The sequence below is a fragment of the Humulus lupulus genome, chromosome 7, assembly GCF_963169125.1.
Source record: "Humulus lupulus chromosome 7, drHumLupu1.1, whole genome shotgun sequence".
NCBI lineage: Eukaryota > Viridiplantae > Streptophyta > Magnoliopsida > Rosales > Cannabaceae > Humulus > Humulus lupulus.
Genome location: NC_084799.1, coordinates 6073325 through 6092672, shown reverse-complemented (window position 1 = coordinate 6092672; position 19348 = coordinate 6073325). Strand labels below are relative to the sequence as shown.

General features: G+C 33.5%; 4 protein-coding genes across 6 annotated transcripts; 3 read left to right on the top strand and 1 right to left on the bottom strand.

Annotated features, from left to right (window-relative positions):
• The first annotated feature begins 1355 nt into the window (after positions 1–1355).
• On the top strand, positions 1356–4366 carry LOC133790482 (membrane-associated 30 kDa protein, chloroplastic). Its single transcript, XM_062228136.1, has 11 exons — positions 1356–1540; positions 1719–1846; positions 1950–2060; positions 2228–2292; positions 2379–2460; positions 2574–2648; positions 2899–2969; positions 3068–3150; positions 3292–3356; positions 3683–3757; positions 4017–4366. Exons 1-11 carry the CDS (start codon positions 1435–1437, stop codon positions 4131–4133), a joined length of 978 nt encoding a protein of 325 aa, XP_062084120.1. The 5' UTR covers positions 1356–1434; the 3' UTR covers positions 4134–4366.
• Positions 4367–5034: 668 nt separating this feature from the next.
• LOC133790483 (protein TIC 20-II, chloroplastic) lies at positions 5035–5971 on the top strand. Its single transcript, XM_062228137.1, has one exon. The coding sequence runs from the start codon at positions 5072–5074 to the stop codon at positions 5711–5713; it is 642 nt and encodes a 213-aa protein (XP_062084121.1). The 5' UTR covers positions 5035–5071; the 3' UTR covers positions 5714–5971.
• A 1492-nt stretch (positions 5972–7463) lies between these two features.
• LOC133790480 (uncharacterized) lies at positions 7464–12743 on the bottom strand. Of its 3 annotated transcripts, none has more exons than XM_062228134.1 (13): positions 12452–12743; positions 12245–12297; positions 11863–12031; positions 11714–11777; positions 11330–11409; positions 11069–11222; positions 10586–10647; positions 10348–10410; positions 9883–9941; positions 9477–9558; positions 8460–8506; positions 8045–8284; positions 7464–7961 (listed from the first exon to the last, which is right to left on the bottom strand). In XM_062228134.1, exons 1-13 carry the CDS (start codon positions 12596–12598, stop codon positions 7937–7939), a joined length of 1245 nt encoding a protein of 414 aa, XP_062084118.1. In that variant the 5' UTR covers positions 12599–12743; the 3' UTR covers positions 7464–7936. The 3 variants fall into 3 exon arrangements, with proteins under 3 accessions (XP_062084118.1, XP_062084117.1, XP_062084119.1); XM_062228133.1 differs by having other exon boundaries at positions 11714–11780; positions 12452–12742; XM_062228135.1 differs by having other exon boundaries at positions 7464–7958; positions 11714–11780; positions 12452–12742.
• Positions 12744–15481: 2738 nt separating this feature from the next.
• Positions 15482–18440, top strand: LOC133790479 (uncharacterized). Its single transcript, XM_062228132.1, has 8 exons — positions 15482–15842; positions 16509–16571; positions 16659–16754; positions 16884–16931; positions 17268–17339; positions 17555–17613; positions 17841–17931; positions 18015–18440. Exons 1-8 carry the CDS (start codon positions 15531–15533, stop codon positions 18171–18173), a joined length of 900 nt encoding a protein of 299 aa, XP_062084116.1. The 5' UTR covers positions 15482–15530; the 3' UTR covers positions 18174–18440.
• The last annotated feature ends 908 nt before the right edge of the window (positions 18441–19348 follow it).

Sequence of the window (19348 nt, the reverse complement as noted above, 5' to 3'; positions counted from 1 at the left end):
AGAAATATATTATTGTGTTATTCACAGCTGAGTAGATTGAAGAAGAAAACCCGATGCCTTTTTATCGAATAATAAAAATAGCGTTGCTTGTAAAATGTGGAAGTAAATATTGCACGCACTACTACGAGTACAACAATATGGGTTTATAAAGATTGTTTTTTTGATATGGAGATTTATAAAAAATGTTGATATGGTGTTCTTATCTTGAAGAAGAGTTTGTATGGTTAGTAGAACTTGTTTCACAAAATAACATTTTCTGATTTGTATTAATTTTACTTTCTTTTCCATTATTGATCTAAAACTAGACCCTATAATGATAATATACTACAAATTTGATTACAAGAAAGAGATTTTCATGATTTTTATTCACATTACTTTTCATCATTAGTGATTAACAAACAATTGCCTTGGAAATACAGAAAATCTGATTTTTTTTAAAATAATAATAATGAATTGTATACAATTAATGAATGTATGTATGGGATAGTAGCTGTGAATATATACATTTTCCTAATTGTTACACATAAATACTCAATTACAAAATTTGTCCCAAAAAAATACTCAATTAAAAATAGTTAGTGATATATAAGTTATGTAGCTACTTAAATTTGTTGTATTGAAGGTCCTATTCATTTTCTGGTACCATTGAGTTCTTGTTCTATTCAAAAGGCAAAAGTAAACATAGCCAAATAGATTGGGAATCCAAGTCTTCCTCAAAATAATAAAGAGAAATTATATTTGCACCTAATAATATATAAAGGTATTCTATTAATTAAAAAAATTAATTTTTAAAATCATTTCAAATACTTTTTCTCAATATTTTTTTTTGGCATTCTTTAATTTCTTTCTTGGTAGATTTCAATAAATTTATTATATATTATTTTCATCATTTCTTTTAAATAATGTCTAATATTTTAGAAGAAAAACTCTTATTTTAACAAGTTTTTATATATTTTTTGTTTTAATTTTTTTATTTAAAAATGTATATTAATTAGATGTATTTTTTAGGATATGAAAAAGAAAAAAAAATAGAAAAATGTAAGCACAAATTAAAAAATATATATAAGATGTATTAGTTTTTAACAAAATGGGGGTGTACTAATCAAATTATGGGGTGAAAATAAAATCAATTAAAAAATTTTAAGAAAAAAAAAGAACTACAAAGTTGGTCAACTAACTGATTTCTTTGTGCTTTAACTAATCAACCTAGTTAGAGGGACAAAAAAGTTTTGTAATAAAATAAACAATTTTGATTGATTTCCTTCAAAATTTAGGACAGTAAATATAATTTTTTCTCTCAAAATAATAATAATAATTTAATATAAATTTATATAAAATAGGGAAAGAAAAAATGACATGAAACTATACGAAAAAAAAAACTGGGTTGATTAAAGAGAAACTGAAAGTGGATCATTCTTGCACTGTCTTCCTAAAATGGCTACGACCGCGCATCCAGTGGTAAGCTCAAGCTTACGTTCACTAAGGCCTTCTTCTTCTCAAGGACTGCCACCCTGCAAATCATCGTTCGTCAGTTATGGTGGTAATACTTTCTATTTACTTTCTTTTTCTTTTCTTTTTTCTTTCTGGGTTTCTCGAAAGTTTCAATTTTGATATTGATGGCAACAACACCGCCTTGCCCTGTTTGGTTTCTGAGAAAATAGCAGCTGGGTATTCGTTTTCCTCTGTGAAAGTCTCCATTTTTCTTTGCTTTATTGCAGTTGAGGCATTAAAAGTCCCTTCGCTACGTATAGCTCACTCGACTAGATTACGGCGTAATTGTCATGGCGGGGGTGGTGCTCTTGGTTCTCAGATGAATCTCTTTAGTCGATTTGCTAGAGTTATCAAGGTAATAATTCAAAGAAAACGAAGATATATAGATAAATTGATTGTTGTAATTGATGTAAATTTGTCATATTGTGTTTGTGTGATTAATTTTCTGGCGAATGTAGTCATATGCAAATGCGATCTTAAGCTCGTTCGAAGACCCTGAGAAGATTTTGGACCAAGCGGTTACTGATATGAATAATGATTTGATAAAGATGCGTCAAGCAACTGCACAAGTACGCTTTTCACATTAATTTGTGTTGTTTTCTTTACCAATTGCTTTGAAGTTCTTCAAATACACTCACATATATACTTACACACACACTTGTATATATTTATATAAAGAGGTACAATGCAAGTATATTTTCTAAATTTCTCTCTTTTATGTTTTCAATTTATGAAGGTTTTGGCATCTCAAAAGCAGTTAGAGAACAGATATAAATCTGCCCAGCAAGCTTCTGAAGACTGGTAAAAAACATTATCATAGAGCTTTGTTTATTGCTCATAAGTGTAATTTTACACCTATTTTCTTCTTAAGCTCTCTCTGATGATAGGTACAGACGGGCACAACTGGCTCTTGGAAAGGGAGATGAGGATCTTGCTCGCGAAGCTCTTAAGCGTCGGAAATCTTATGCGGTATTCATTTATTTATTTTAATAAAAGAAAAAGAACAGTAGGCATAATTTGGTTTTTGGTACATTTGAATGATGTTTCCATGTAATTTTGTTTTGCTTGTTTATTCTATGCAGGACAATGCTAGTACTTTGAAGACTCAGCTTGATCAGCAGAAAAGTGTTGTTGATAATCTTGTGTCCAACACAAGGGTCAGTAACAGTTTTTTTTAAATGTATTTCTGGTTGGCTAAATCTGAACATTATGGCTTAAATTATTGAGACAAAAAGAAAAGGAATAGATGATTAGAAAAGGAATCTGAACATTATGTGCTCTGGGGGAAAACATTTTTGATTCATCTAGTTGAGATTTTTTTTTTTTTACTTTCCAATTTGGAAGAACCGAGTGCTTAAAAGCTTTTGTGTGTGGTTGATTCTCATTTAAGATTTTCCTTTGTAACAGCTTTTAGAAAGCAAGATACAGGAGGCAAGGTCAAAGAAAGATGTACTCAAGGCGCGAGCTCAGTCTGCAAAGTTTGTCTTCTCGAGCTCCTCGTTCTGTTATGTTCTTTTTTTCCCCTTTGGTGTAGTCAGCAGCTCAAATTTTATACTAATCCAGTATATTTCTTTAGGACATCAACTAAGGTGAGTGAATTGTTGGGTAATGTTGACACAAGTAGCGCGCTCGATGCTTTTAACAAGATGGAAGAAAAAGGTTTGTTTCAATCTCTTTTATATCTTTTCCCATATAATGTAAGTCACATGTTTCACAGATATAGTGTTCAGTGGCCTCAAAGTACTTTGGTTTTGTCCCTCTGTTTCTATGATAAATCAATCTTGATTCTATTCTTTTCAGTTATGACCATGGAGTCTCAAGCTGAAGCTTATAGCCAGTTAGCAACCGATGATCTTGAGGGAAAGGTAAAACATAAAATAACTTCTTTACATTTGAGGGCAATGTGAGTTGGTTTTCACTGTCTGTGAATACTTTTCTTTCTTAAATGTTATACAATTGAACTGACTAAGAATCACCGAACTGTTTTAATGCTACAGTAACAGCCATTAGTAAGCCTCACTCTTACGATTACTTATGAAATAGAGCCAGAACAGATATACAAATTCATCAAGATCTTTCTTTGCACCAATAAGCATATTTTTCAATTCAATACCATTAGGACCGCTATTGTATGGAATACTTTGCTAAAGCCCGATGTTAACTTTGGATGTTCCTTCTTACCTTTATACAGTTCCGATTGCTGGAGGGCTCTTCTGTTGATGGTGATCTTGAAGACTTAAAGAAAGAACTCTCTAGGAGCTCAAAGGTAATCCATTCATTAATTTCCAAGTTTTGTTCTGTTCAATCTTTGAGAGTTCGATCCTGAAGAGAAAGTGTTTTGTTCTTTCTGTGGTGAATGAATCCCTTCACTGTGTCATGTTCAGTTGTTGAAAATGAGAGAAACAACAATGAAAGAATTAAAAATCCTAGGAAAGATGGTTTGGAGTTCATTGTCTGGATTGTTGAGACAACTTATTGTCTTTTTATTCATGTCATTCTTCTGTTTGATGATGCTTGCTAATCAGAAAGTGGAGCTTCCACCTGGGAGAACCGCCGTCCCCATAAACACCGTGCTTCCTTTACGCGACTCGGAAATTGAGAAGGAGCTGAATGAACTCAGAAGGAAAGCCAAGGACTTGTAGAGTTTAGATAATTCACTCCTTCCCCACGCCAAAAAGTTTTGATTATGGTAGTTAGTTATATGATAAAATTTTATAGAAGGGTCTTTTCTCTATGTTTTGTTTTATTGACTTATATACATTTGATGTATTTGCTTGGTGAACAATCAGCATTTTCATTGGATTCATGTACATTACTTCATAATAAACATAATCTTTAAGCATCAATAATCAATGTAATTTACATATTTGCACAAGGTAGAGATTTTTATTATTTACTTTTGTTTTAACTTTTTGTTAATCATCTTTTCTTTTTACCGTATTTGGACATAATTTGTTCTTGGAAATTCAATTATAAGCATATTTCCACCAAAAGTAAGAAATTTCACATATTTTGAAAATAAGGTTTAAACATTTCTTTTGCATACGTGTCTGTATTTTTTTTATGTGTCTATAACATATTATTTAAACACTGATTTCAGTGTCATAATTTTTTGAAAATTGATTGATGTCTGTAGAAAATAAAGAGTACACTATAGTCTTTTTTTATGGGATAGTCGGAGAATTACCCTATACTTAATTGATAACTATGATCTTTATTATATACTTTTTATACAATATTTGGCAAATTAAACCCCTTTTTTATACAATATTTGGCAAAGTAAAAATTATTTTGCAACAAATTATTGAGAAAAAATATTTTTTCTCAATCATCATTTAGAAAGATGACATTAGAGAAAAATCTACACTTTTACCGATTACTTCACAATTTGTCTACTATTTAACTTAATTGCTGAGTTAACTCGGCAAATAATGGGGGCAGACTCAAACGACAACAAAATCCACACACTTCATTTTGGGCAAAAACGACAACAAAATCCAACACCAAATTTGATTTACCTTACACTTAGTTTTATTTTATCAGAGAGCGACCACGAAAACCCTTTCTTTCTCCCTCAAAAATGGCCTCCATTCCTTTACTCCATCTCTCTCAGTCCCTCACCATCCCTAACCTCAGAACTCGCTTCCCTTCCTTACCTCACCCACTCACCAGACCCAACCTCCCCAACCTCAAATCTCAACCCAAATGGCCCAAATCCAAATCCACCGCCACCCGCATGTCGTACAACAAAGGCTCCGTCACCCCAGCCACCGATCGCCTAGTCTCGGCAGTGGCTTACACTCTCCCCTTCTTCAACTCCCTCCAGTACGGTCGCTACCTCTTCATGCAGTACCCCAAATTGGGATACCTCTTCGACCCTCTCCTTCCCATCATCGGCGTCTACAGGTCCATCCCCTACGCCAGCTTCGTCGCCTTCTTCGCTCTCTACCTCGGCGTCGTCAGAAACCCTAGCTTCAGCCACTACGTCAGGTTCAATTCGATGCAGGCCGTGACTCTTGACGTCCTCCTCGTGCTGCCCTTGTTGCTCCAGCGGATTCTGAGCCCGGGTCGGAGCGGGTTAGGGTTTCGGGTTATGGTTTGGGTGTACACTGCGTTGTTCGTGTTCAGTGTTCTGTGCTTCGTTTATAGCTTGGCTTCTTGCGTTCTGGGTCGGACCCCTTACTTGCCTATCGTCGCCGATGCTGCTGGTAGGCAGATATAGCTGAAAATGGCACTCTAAGTGTTTGAAATTTCAACCCTTCGAGCTCTGCAATTTTTTGTTTTTAAAAGATTGTACCTTTTCTTTTATTTAGCTAAGACATCAAACTGTTCAAGTTCGGCTCTTTTGTTTTGAGGATTTTTGCCTTGGGTGACACCATTGAGTTGAATAGTACAATTGATCCAAAATGTATGTAGTTTCTGGGATATTGGTATTGACCAGTTTCAGATTATGCAAGTTTATGATGCTCATGATTGCTAATTTGCCATGGTTGCCGCCCACAGCCACTATATCACCATCTTCCAAAGTCAAAGTCAAACTGTTACTTGTTGGTGTTTTGTATCCATTGAGCAAAAGACTGTTTGTAATTGTATGGCCGAATCTGAAAACATATTTTGGGTGCCCTAAAGAGATATGAATATACAAATTAAAACTGTGAAAGCCCGAAAAGGAATATACTTTGACACTTGTTTTTAACTATAAAAATTCTTCAAAAAAAACTATTAAAAGTTATTTTTGTTGTTTTTTTTTAATGTACTGTACAAAGTCAAATTATGTATCACTTTTCAAGTTTGTTTTGTAAAATGGCGAACTACATACAAAGATTCATTAAGTTATATTGGAGTAAAAGTGGTGTCATCATGATAATTACAAACCGGTTGAGTTTTTGTTGAAAGGCGCGGCTTAGATTGGAAGCATGGGAAATTTGGTTACAACAATATGAAACCAATACCAAGTTATATACGAAAGAAAAATCATAAATCTTTGTCATGTTCGAATGAAAAGCAAGCAAATATTTCTACTATTAGTATTTATAAATGTGCTGGCATGCACAAGATTTGCAATTATACACAAAAGTTAAATTAACTCGGAAAATAAATAATAATTAATATAAGAATACACAAAAATTAGTTTGTTTTTATTGTTCAAGTTATGGCAATATGATATGTAAAAAAGTAAAATTTATAATTTATAATAATTAATAAATCTCTTGGAGAAACATTCAAATTGCACACTTTTTAGATACAATGATATTCATTTAATTTTAGTGTTAACCATGTGTAAAAAAATATGTGCAATTGTGTGTGCCAATCTTTTCTTTTAAATTTTAAGATTGGAGTTGATCCTAGGTTTCCAAAACCTAAGAAACGAATGCCCTTGCATCTGCATACGAAATCCTACTATTTAAATCCTTAGTTCTAGTTTTGATAAACCGACAAATCAATTGTATAATGAGTAATATTTAGATGGATATTTTATGTAAACATATTATTACTCTAATTATTCTATCATCCTTTTTGAGTTTAACGCTTAAAAGTTTATCATCACAGTTCAAGTGCACTCAAAATATTCAAAATACTTGTGGTTTCGTTGCAAATTGAGACCAGTGCAATCCTTTGATCCATTTACCTCTCGCAATTACCGTTGTCACAAAGCGAGTACCTTTGATCTTTTGGATATTTGCTCTAAGTCATGTTCGATTTCACCTTATTACATCACTCATTAGAGTATACTTGACCTTGAGAAAAATTATTCCAACCTCAAACTCCACAACGTTTTTATTTTTTGATTTTAAGTATAGTTAAGTGACTGCGCAAATGTGATCATTCACAGCCCACTCCCACCTTAATTGTCGAGGTTTTTAAGGTTTTAATCCCCAACCCATTGGAAGACGAGCAACTCTAGATTGATTCATTAAACTCTCAAGTGTGATTAAGAAAAGCACCAACTGTTACTGTATATACAAAGGTAATTGCATAATGAATAATTTTACCAGATTCCATAGTCGCCAATTTGGCCAAAAAGTATCAAACTTTAAAACGAGTAGATGTTCAATCTTTCTTACCTCGAGACATTCCATGTCGATTTTTCGACTCAACTTCATACATTAGAAGCCAAATTTCGTAGTGGTAGTAGTCGTAAGCAACCAAAACCAAAATTGCAACCAGAGATTATAAAAAAGGATGCAAATGGCAATGACTTAAAACAGAATAAAACATACCTCTCCAACATACCTCATAGTCTCTTACAACGAAGTTGGGAAAACCTAAGCAGCACTCCTTACGTCCTCCACAGGAGAAACAGCTCAACTCCAGATATATAGATAAAAATTTAGGAAGAAACACAAACTGTTATTTTTTCCTAACATTAGTTTCAACACTGACCTAGAGAAAGATCACAAATTTCCACCCCCACATAGGCTCTCTTCTCTGCATTAGAATTTCTCTAGTACCGATGATCATAACGCCTGCTGGAATACAATTACTTGATTTCAGATGACCAGTTTGAGAAACTAATACAAATATAACACCATCTGAAATACAAAGCCTGTACCTGTGGCGATCGTAGTCCCTTGAACGCTCCCGTGATCTTGAGCGGTCACGGCGGCTTCTTGAATCATAACTGCGGGAGCGATCTGAATCCCTCTCACGTTCACGATCATATCCGCGATCACGATCGTGATGTCTATCACGATCTCTGCTCTTACGATCATAATCTCTTCGATCGCGGCTACCCGCTCTTTCTCTGTCCCTACTGGACTCCCTTTCATTCTCCCTACTTCGCTCTTTTGACCTTCGAATTAAATATTATATAGAGAAGGGTGAGAAGGAAAGATTAGTTGACAATTACATCGTGTGTGTGCGCGCGCGCCACTATAGATGTATTTAACTCTAATATTTTTTAATAAAAAGTAGACATATAATTGATTGAAATAAGTAAAAGACAGGAGAAAATTACGGAGATTTACCTCCTATCATCATATCGATCAACCTTGCGAACTTTGTTTCTCTCTTCCTGACACATTAATTACCAAGAAAGTACCATTGAAACACCAACACAATTTTACATGATTTTGCAATATCAATAGCAATATGATTGATAGAGTTGTAAAGTTTCACAAGTAAAATTTCAAGAAACACTTTCGGGTGCAAATCATTAGATAGCCATAAAGCAATTGAAACCCTAGAAAATTCCTAAAAATATATAATTCAAGGAAATTTATATTTTTTTAAATATTAGACTTTAGAAAAATGCATCCCAGGGTAATTTTCCAAAAGTGAAAGCAAATTATGTAACAAACCAATTAAAACTTAATGAAAACAAGGAAGTGGGGGAGCAGGAGACTCGCACTTAAAACACAAGGTCGCTATAACTAAAGAACACAGCACCACTGCACACCTTGACCATGTTTGCTCCCTGCCTCACAGAGGTATGGGATTTCAACCGATAATTTTTCAAATTTCATTTTCTAGAAATTAGAGGCATAAACCACATAAGATGAACATTCAAGTGCAGCATTGATCAAACTTGAACTACTTCGACATTGTTTTCATGGGAAATGTCCACATTCAAATAGTCCAGAAACCACATTATAGTGAAATATGTCAGAAAAATCCATGGTGCTTCTCTGGGGTTAGAAAACTCACAGATGGGGAATACTACGAGAATCTCTAAAGATTTGAAACATTATACCAGCACCTGAACCAACATATTCACAATAACTCAAGAGAACTTCAAAGGTGTGACAAGTAAAGCATTAAACTATCACTGACTTTTTTTTATCCTCAAGTGTATGTTTCTTTAAAAAAATATATAAACAATAATTTAGGTTTAAGCATAGGTTTCTATTCCCTTTTGGATAATAAGAGTGACATGCAATTTAAGTTCTCATCTTAAAACACTGGTAGATTCTCCATCATGTGCCTCTATTCTATCAATGACTATCCAAAATATGCAAAAAAACAAAGTTGAAAAAAAATCTTACCTGCAGCTCTGCCAACTTCTCACGGATTTGCATATAGCCTAAATGAAGCTTCCCTCCAAAATGGTCAGCTAATCGTCGGTCACTGAAAAACAAAGCAATGTTAGAATGCTCCACTTATTTAAAAGAAAAAAAAGTTCCAGTCATCTGAGTACAAGTACAGATGTCCCTTAATTTCTAGCCAACAATTGCACGATCTACTAGCATAAAACAGAAAAAAGACGCACATTCTTTAGCTGCAAAAGTTATCCTCGAAAAACTGGGCACAAGAGCCTGCTGGTACAAGGAGGTATAATTATTGGATCAAAAGCTGAAGCACTTGAAACCCCAAATGCTATTTCTATGCATCCCTCAGAAAAAAACAAATGGCAAGCATGCAAATTAGGAATGTACATCATCAAAATTTTACCTGTCATAAACACTTAAGAATGCTCCACATATGTCGCATACCCTTAGCTTTTGATCAGTCTGAAATGCCATCAAAGAAAAAAAGAAAAAAAATGAAAACTTGCCCAGCAATCATAAATAAACATAAACTCAATACAAAGCATCCAACCCATGCATCTACTACAACAATCCCTCAACTTTGTCACCACTCCCCCACCTACAAACTAACCACCATTTCTCTTTTCTTTAGTTGATACTACTGAATAGGATATAAAAAATGCATGAATATCAGAAGAAGAAACTGGCCAAAATAATGCTGTCTTTCATAACAAGTACACTGACATAGAATAATAGATTCATACAGAATAAATAACTAGTAACATTTTCTTTCCCTCAGTCATTCCCGATGAATTTTACTAAGAATTCTAACAAATAAACTAAATAACTTTTTTTACATAAAAGGGTAGAGAAAAGAAAGTGGACTCACAATGCGCACATCAGCGGCAGTGTACTTAGTGGAATCAAGAACTGGCTCCTGCCTGGCAGGCAGCTGAAAAGAATGAAAAATAAAATTATCAAACAAGAAATGAAAATAGAAAAAAAATACAAGAAACATTAACGATATTACAAAATTCATGCATCTGACAAGAAAATATTATTTACTCCAATACAATGAAAGATTAATTGTCCATAAAATAAGCAAGACAACAAACTTGCTGGCACACCTTCTTCAGGGCTTCAGCCTCTTCCAATGCTTTTTGTGCTTCATCAACCATCCCTTGCTCACCTAAGAAGGTACAGAACATGTAATAAGTCAATACCAAAGTAATTGGAAAACTAAACGAATGAAAAAATGAAGCATTTTTTAGGGCATAACACAAAGAAACTGCTGAATAATATGTTGGGATTTTAATAAATATAAATTGACTGAAACTTAATCTTCACTCAAATCCACTGTATTGCACAGCATGCCAGGTATTTTCATAGAATTATCTTAAAAGCCTAACTTTGAACTTAAACATCAAATGCGAGTTTTAGAATGCTATCATTTCAAAAGATCAATAAAAGAATGCCATAACTTCTTTTTATATATATATATATATACATATTTGAATAAAAATAAACTAACATAACTTTTATAACCATGTAAAAGCAAAATAGACAACTACTTGGTAATTTTTTTATATACATAGTAATCAAAGGCTTACCAAGGTCTTCGGCCTTCTTCAGTTTTTCATTTATCATTTCCTGTGTGCGAGGATCAAGAGCAGCTACAGGCAAAGGTGCCAAAGGTGGAGGATTTGGCAAGGGTTGAGGTAAAGATGCCCGATCTTTGTTGAAGGCATCCAAAAGAAGCATGGACTGGAAGAAATTGTGTATGAAAGCAAGAATGTTATAGACCACTTTCGACTGGCATCAAGATAAAACAATACAATTAAAAATAAATAATAAAAGCAATAAAGTAGTACCTGTTTGTCTGCTCTTTGGGTTCTGAGCTCTTCTATCACCTCTAGTGCTCGAATCTTAAGATCTGTCTTGCCTTCAAGATCTGCAAAGCACAATCAAATTTATGGATGCAGCTATAGTACATGGCATAATAACAAATGACAATTGGCAATTCAACACCCTAGAATATGGGGAAAAGAAATATATATGTGTGGATATATTGTGGTATACATACATAATTTTGTTCATAAGAAAACTGTCAGTGCTATCTAGTTGTTGACAATTATGTGCTCCTATATTATCCTTCTAGCCTTTCCACTCTATCATCTTTATTTAGCGAGAATAAAATCAGCACATAAATGCAGGAACGACAACAGAATACAATTATTATTCGAAATTGCAGTTACCATATTGATCAGCCTCTTTCAATTTCTCCTTGATCTGCTTTGACAACTCAATTATCTCTGGTGTCTGCTATTGAACCCAACAAATAAGATTAGGATTTATCAAACCCTTGACTATTTCTATTATATGAATAGAGTAAAACAACTATTACCTGAGTAACCTCAGAAACAGAAATTGCAATAGCAGCCTTTGCATCATCATCCTCAAGACGCTTAAGAGCTCTAGCAATTTTTCTATCACACTCGACAATGAGCCTGTCAATAACATCCTCGAGATCTCTGTCATAGTTATCAGTCCCCTTTGCTTTGGCTTCTTCATATCTTGGAAGAGTTAGGTCCAATTTATATAAAATTACTCAAAAAAAAAATCTTATTTCCCTTATCAACAATACTAAGGATTACCTAAGCAAAAAAAAAACAATACTAAGGTTTAAAGATTCTCTTGACTTAAGGTTGAACCCATAATAGTAAGACAAATAAAAAGTAGGCCCTTGAAAATACTGATGAAAAGAAGAAAAATTCAGAGAAGGATACTCTTTCCTTAGCTGCAAAGAGTGCACCTTAGGGCATGGCCCCATATCCATTTTCTGAAACAACAGTGACCAGAAACACGATTTTTAGTGCACAAACAAGAAAGAAAAACAAATATTTCTGAGAATCCAGTCAAGCTTCGCCCTAATCTGAGCATTGAAAATCACCAGAGCTACCATTCACAAATGAATAATTAATGTTTAAACTCACCGTTAATTGGAAAAGCTCGTGAGGACAAAGCCCGACCAAGTAGAGACGGCAGACATCGCGATCGTAATACTTGCGGCTGACCTCTCGAACGTCGCCGTTTCGATTTGCCCCCATCAACTGGTCGAGCTGCTTCCTCAGGGCGTCCATGGCTTCTTTCTCTCACTCTCTCGCTGAGTTGGAGCGAAGAAGAAGAAGAGTTCCCCACGATTAGGGCTTGGCTTGGCTCGAAGATTTTTGGAGAATTAATCAATAAAAAATGAAAGCTTCGAATCGATAAAATGCACTAATCACACGATTGGTTTCTTCTCTTTCTGATCTATATGGTTGTTTCGAAACGCCCTTGAACTTTTATATATTTACTATATGACCCCAAAATTAAACGACTTTTATTATCATTAAGAGTCCCTAATCTTTCCAAAACCTATAATTCTTAAATTCTTCTTAGGTGAACTTCTTGGGTTAATATAATGAAATGGAAATGAATCATTTTTTTTCATTTTTTTATTTGGTTGCAATTTAAAGTATTAGAATGTCATTCCAATAAAATATTTTTTCTATAATTTTAATGAAATAATTATTCCATTTGAAAGTAGAAAAAAATACCATTATAATTAGGGCTGCACATCGAGCGGGTTTTCAGGTTGTCGGGTTCGGGTGCACGAAAATGGTACCGAATCTGTTCGGTATATTTTTGGATTTGGGGTATTTTTGAATTTTAGGTTCGAGTGGGGTCGGGTCGGATTTGGGTGGAAAATAACATGGATTTCAGGTTTGAGCCTTGAATGGACTTTGACAACATTTTTGTGAGTTTTTTTTTTATCAAAATAAAATAATTTACAACAACATGCGAACATTCAAAAACATAATTGTTGAATTGTTTTTTGTTAAACAGGTGATTTATTTTACACAAAAATTATAAAACAAAAACTTATAAAAACATAATTTTAGATTCCCTTTCGGGTTTAGCCCAAACCCACACACCATTAAAATACTAAACCTGAACCCAAACTCGATTGGGTTCACCCGAGATTTTTGAATTTTTAGCAAAATCGGATTTCTCGGGCTCGGATCAGTCGGGTTTCTCGGGTTTTCGGGTTTTGTGAATTAAATGTTCACTCCTAATTCTGATATAAGAATGTAAAAATTTTAATTATTTTTTATCAATTTTTTTTATTTATATTAATTTTTATTTTACTTCATTCCTATTTATTTTCTCATTCTTATTTCTATTTCTCTATTTTCATTCCCGCTAACTGAATGTCATCTAATATAAATAAATAAAATTAATGAAAAATTATATGTGAGTGTAAATATTATTAAACTTTTAGCTTCTTCTCACTAGAGTAAAACCTTGTAATTCCAACTCTTTAGTTCCCTTAAAAAAATAGTTTATATATTTTTTGATATGCATGTTTTGTAAAATAGTTCAAATAGATCCATAAATTAAATTTTGATGATTTTTTTATAAATATAACAACACAGTTGTTAGATAAAATGATTGTTTCTTTGTTTTGAGTAGTTTAATTTGGTGAATTATTTGTAATTTTGTTAAAAAAAATTAATCAAAATTGAGTTTAGAAGTTTATTTGAATCATTCTACAAAATACAATGTCAAAAAATATAATTTATCAATATATAAAGTATAAACAGATAATGAGACTAAATATATGATAAAAAAAAGTATAAAAAATATAGTTTCTAAGGATCCATGGTATATTTATAATAGGAAATTTACTTATTTGGTACCCTATAATTTTACAAAGTATCATTTTGGTACCCTCTGTTTTCAATAATGCTCGTATGGTACCCTATATTTTAAAATCATACATATTTGGTACCTAGACTTGGATTTGATAGATAAAATTTTGTCAATATGACCAAGCTATCATCAGTGATATGTAATTAAGTAATTAAATATAAATTTGGAACTTATATAATTGAGAGTTGTTGACGCGGTTCTTCGCTAACAGGAAATTAAGAAAAGAAGAGAAAGGGATTAGTGCTTATGTTGAACCGAAATAGATGAATGATCTTAGAAATAAGTTGGTGACACAAAATACGTTTTTGAGTGGTTCAAAGGTTAAAATCATTCTACTCCACTAGTCAGTATTATTGCTGTATACTGGATATTTGATTACAGGATATTTCTTACAATAGAGAATCCAACCCCTATTTACTCCCAGGGTCTCCATATTTATAGGAGAAGGCACCTGGGAGTTGGTAAGAAGGTCATCCCGTGACCTTCTTACTTTTCGTATCAACTCTGCGACATTCATGATTAATTCCTAAACCTGACACATAAGTGTGGTCAAATCAATAGGTAAGGGGATAATGGGTTGCACGGCCCAACCCAGTCGTGGGTGTCTGAATACACACGTTCACGCTGCGTGTTCGAGAAGTCAGGAATATATCAGACACGTGATGTCTGGTATATGCACGTTTACCTTGTGTGGTTGACTTTATAAAGGGTCATAGCCTCCAACTGTAGCTCGTATCACGAGCTGGATACTTAACTCGACCTTCGGCCTTCAGAGCCCTGACTCAGTCCTTAAGTAACCCGAGGTGAACCCTTAGGTTACCTCGAGCTAAGGAGGTATGATCTTATGATGGCAGCTCCGGTTTTTGGGGATGTCCACGAGGTAATCATGATTAGGCCGCAGCTTAGCTCGCTAATCAGCCCGTGGGAGAATCTGGGCGTACAAGAGCATTTTGATCAAATGTTGAGTTTAGGGTATCAAATATATAAGATTTTATAATACAGGGTACTAAATATGTACGATTTCAAAGTATAAGATAACAAATGAATATTATTGTAAACATAGGGTACCAAAATAATACTTTACAAAAACACAAGTAGCAAATAGTTAGCTAACCTTTATAATAACTAAAAACGACAATGTATATATTTGTAATTACAGCCACGAGCCACGAGTAATTGGGCTGGGTTTATGGGCCTTGGGCCCAATATATGAACGGCCCAGTTAAACATCTCTAAGCCCGTGGTCAACCCTTCCAAAGTCCTAAACTTTCACTCTCTTGCTCTCTCCGAACTCACAGAAAAGTAGTAACAGAGAGAGCAATGGGTCTCTCTCTCCTCAAGCCATCGGTCTTCTTCCTCATTGCTCTCTTTGCCTTTTCATCTTCGGCTTTCCAATCCGATGAGCTTCTCCTCGACGACGATGAGTTTGGCCTCGAAGGAGGGCTGCCTACTAAGACCCCTGATCCCGTTCGCACGCCACCCACACCTCCCTCATCGACCCGGAAGAGGTTTGCGGATCCTGAATCTGATTCTAAGATCCAATTCCAGCTCGAACACGCATTTGGGGACTCTGATTTCTCTCCCGCTGGTACCTTCACGGCTCGATTGAAGACTTGGAATCACGGTGGCCAGGTAGGTTTGCTCTTTTCATTTCATTTGTTGTTTTGATGAGAAAATTCACGCTAAATAAGTGACCTATAAAAGGTTTTGGGTTTAAATTATGTGTTTTTGATTAAATTTTGGTATAATTAAAATGGGTGTTTTGTTAAACTAATGCATGAGTTCAAAGTTTTGATTTTGATTATAATTTGGATTTTACTTGTTGCTTATTTAGTAAAAAATCGATTAGTACCTATGTTCAAAGGATGGTTAAAAGTTAAACAATTTGCTCGACGGGAGAATTTGTAGAATAATAATGGAAGATGGTTCTATTTTTATTTGGATCCATTTACTCATTTGCAATAGAAACAAGAACAGAATCTTCAAGCTTAAGGATTCATATTCATAATGAATGGTTATTTCTTAACATCACTTGTATTTATATAGTGCTCCAGCTTTTGTGGGCATCAAGTTGTAGTTTGCTCCCACAAGTTTGTTCAATTTTATATGGGGACCTACTTAGTAATATGCTAGAGTGTTTCTTCTGCGAACTATTAAGGAAAATACATGTTTGTAGGCATTTAGCACGATATACTATGTTTTTTCATCATTTATTCGCCATTCCGCTTCTGAGCCATATCTTTCTCTTAGTTGAATCCCTATTGGCTGACAATTGACATGAGATTTGACTTGTCACAGACGTTAACAAAGCTGCGATTTTCGAGGAATGCATTTTCTAAAGAGGAGAAGGAAAAGTTTTCGGTGATCTACTTTTCATGAACTCAGTTTTTCTTTCTTGGGATTTTCCTCAATGAAGCAGTTTTAACCATACTCAAACTAATCTTTCAGAGGATCTTGCAAGAAGATGACTTTTATAGGATAAGATTGCCATCAAATGTTTTGAGTCCTCCTGGGAGGGAATTTGTTATTTCATCAGTAAAAGTGGTGAGGGCCCTTGCATTATTAGATGATGTTTTTTTTGCATGTTGATCATAAACTATTATACTTAATTGCACTAAAATGATTGTTAAGCTATGACTTCTAATCATGAATGACAATATTTATGTATACCAGAGATGTCTTCCACGGGATGGCTTGGATGAGCATATTGTTATTAACACTGTAAGTTTCGATGCTCCTGATGTCTTCTAAATTTTCCCTTTATCACTTTCCTGATTAGGCACAGTTAGATTCATGCCAATTTCTTCATTACACATGTTATTGTGCAAGTACACTTAATTGAAAATTGTTTATTTTAGATTAGTGATTGTCTAAATTTAAAACAGAATCTACATTTCATTGCATAAAAGACTAAAAGAGATGTTGCTACGCGATTCATGTGCATCAGAAAAAATAGATAACATCCAACTAAGCACTGCAGTAAGCTCAATTTTTTTAAGATACATGTTTTATGATCATTGAGTCATGCATTTCCTGGCACTGTATTTTTTGTTTCAGGATGGTGTTAATATCTTGGGTGTTAATTATGGTTCCCCCGGGGCATGCCCGTATCCTCGACAGTTGAAACTTGTAAGTGGGGATTGAACATTTCAGTCTTGTTGATTGATAATATAACTAATATAAAAAGATAAATATAAGACTTTTGATGAATAAAAAAGATGGAGGGTCTCTTTTCTTGTATCTCTATCTAACCTAAATGGATAGATGATAAACTATTTGGTATGAATGAAAGCAGTTTTGTTGCCGCATAGAACTCACTTGCAATGCCTTTCTTACTCTTTCAGCCTTCCAAGTGGACTTTTAACTCGCATACAATTTTGAAGAACAGCGAGCAAGCACCAAGGTGAAATAATTATTGCATTGTCCACTCTTTCCAGGCTGTATTCTTTGATATATCATAGTCTTGGTCTATAGACATAGTATAGATAGTTAGGTCTAGGTACTCGCAAAATATGGTAATTTGAGGCTAATTTTGTTGTTTGATGCCAATAGCACTCATTAAACGATCAAATACGTTTGTTACTAGTCAACTGTTAATAACACTTGCAATGGTGTATTGTATTGTTCCAGGGCTCCGATTTTTACCGAGGATATCCTTGGTGGTGAGGGTGGAGAGGGTGAAGCCGCACTGCCCCCAGAAAGGTCTTTCTGGGCTAAATATGTGAGTTTTCAAGCATTCTTCATTATAATCTATTGAGTTCGTGAAGTTTTCACTTCTTAATGTTTCTCTATGTATTCTATCAGTGGATGTACCTCATACCTCTCGGACTCATTGTCATGAACGCCATAACTCAAGCAATGAATCTGCCAGAGGAACAAGCTGCTGGCCAGTCGGCCGGCCAAGCTCAGCAGCCCACTGCAATCCAGCGTGGCGGTCCACCTTCTACTGTGCGGAGAAGATAGTGTGTCTGCTTAACTCCATCTAAGGGTTGATGCTTCATGGTGAGCAAAATTGGAGTTTTTCTTAGGTTTGACTTGACTTCTAGTTGTATCATTATTTCTGTGGGAAACCATTACGAGATTATGTAAATTTTTAGAAGTTAAATTACCAATAGGGCAGTTTTATGCCAAAAGTAATTGAACCCATGTTTGGAAAATTTTCATAACATTTTTATGAGCTGCAAATTGAAAGCTTTGGTGAATGGTCTATGATAACTCTACTTTTACCGATTCTTATGTGCTAATTGTTGCTTAATTCTTGAGTTTTTAAGTAATTTTGAATTTATTAGGTTTATTTTAATTTTATAGATTTTTGTGTATTTTTATTGTTATATTATTGTAAAATGTTATAGCTTAATTATCTATATATCTATATCTATCTATATATTTATATATCTATATATGTAAATGAGAACTTCAAGGAGATTACGTGTCACTCTAAAATTTATTCAAAGCACTTTTTTTATTTTCTCCTTTAATCTAATTTTTTTTATTCATTTTCTATTTTCTAAAATATCTTAACAATTAAAAATATCAATATATACACATATTAATTTGATTAAAAATTTATTTAACTTAATTTTTTCTTCAAAAGCGAATAGTTTTACAAATATTATAATTATTATCATCATTCATTAATATTTAATAATTGTATTTTTCTCTCATTTGATATTTTATTAAGCTTGTGACAATACGATATTTATCTATTTTTATTAAGCTAAAAATTTATTTAGCTTAAATATCTTACCTACTTAATCATTGAAAAATACTAAAAAAGTTAATTAAAAATTACATAATAGTTTTTTGGTTCTCTATATATCTATTTTTCTTATTATATTACTAAAAAAGTTAATTAAAAATTACATAATAGTTTTTCGGTTCTCTATATATCTATTTTTCTTATTATATTTTTTCTTCAAAAGCGAATAGTTTTACAAATATTATAATTATTATCATCATTCATTAATATTAATAATTGTATTTTTCTATCATTTGATATTTTATTAAGTTTGTGACAATACGATATTTATCTATTTTTATTAAGCTAAAAATTTATTTAGCTTAAATATCTTACTTACTTAATCATTGAAAAATACTAAAAAAGTTAATTAAAAATTACGTAATAGTATTTTGGTTCT

What these genes read in the sequence shown, in the direction of transcription:
- LOC133790480 (XM_062228133.1), bottom strand. Translation starts at nt 12,598, where the DNA reads ATGGACGCCCTGAGGAAGCAGCTCGACCAGTTGATGGGGGCAAATCGA. An exon ending in GAAAGAGGCTGATCAATATG is followed by an intron (nt 11,410 to 11,713) that starts GTAACTGCAATT and finishes TGTGCTTTGCAG; the next exon opens with ATCTTGAAGGCAAGACAGAT. An exon ending in AGGCTGAAGCCCTGAAGAAG is followed by an intron (nt 10,411 to 10,585) that starts GTGTGCCAGCAA and finishes CATTCTTTTCAG; the next exon opens with CTGCCTGCCAGGCAGGAGCC.
- LOC133790479 (XM_062228132.1), top strand. Translation starts at nt 15,531, where the DNA reads ATGGGTCTCTCTCTCCTCAAGCCATCGGTCTTCTTCCTCATTGCTCTC. An exon ending in AGGAGAAGGAAAAGTTTTCG is followed by an intron (nt 16,572 to 16,658) that starts GTGATCTACTTT and finishes CTAATCTTTCAG; the next exon opens with AGGATCTTGCAAGAAGATGA. An exon ending in AACAGCGAGCAAGCACCAAG is followed by an intron (nt 17,614 to 17,840) that starts GTGAAATAATTA and finishes GTATTGTTCCAG; the next exon opens with GGCTCCGATTTTTACCGAGG.
- LOC133790483 (XM_062228137.1), top strand. Translation starts at nt 5,072, where the DNA reads ATGGCCTCCATTCCTTTACTCCATCTCTCTCAGTCCCTCACCATCCCT.
- LOC133790482 (XM_062228136.1), top strand. Translation starts at nt 1,435, where the DNA reads ATGGCTACGACCGCGCATCCAGTGGTAAGCTCAAGCTTACGTTCACTA. An exon ending in ATCTTGTGTCCAACACAAGG is followed by an intron (nt 2,649 to 2,898) that starts GTCAGTAACAGT and finishes CCTTTGTAACAG; the next exon opens with CTTTTAGAAAGCAAGATACA. An exon ending in CCGATGATCTTGAGGGAAAG is followed by an intron (nt 3,357 to 3,682) that starts GTAAAACATAAA and finishes ACCTTTATACAG; the next exon opens with TTCCGATTGCTGGAGGGCTC.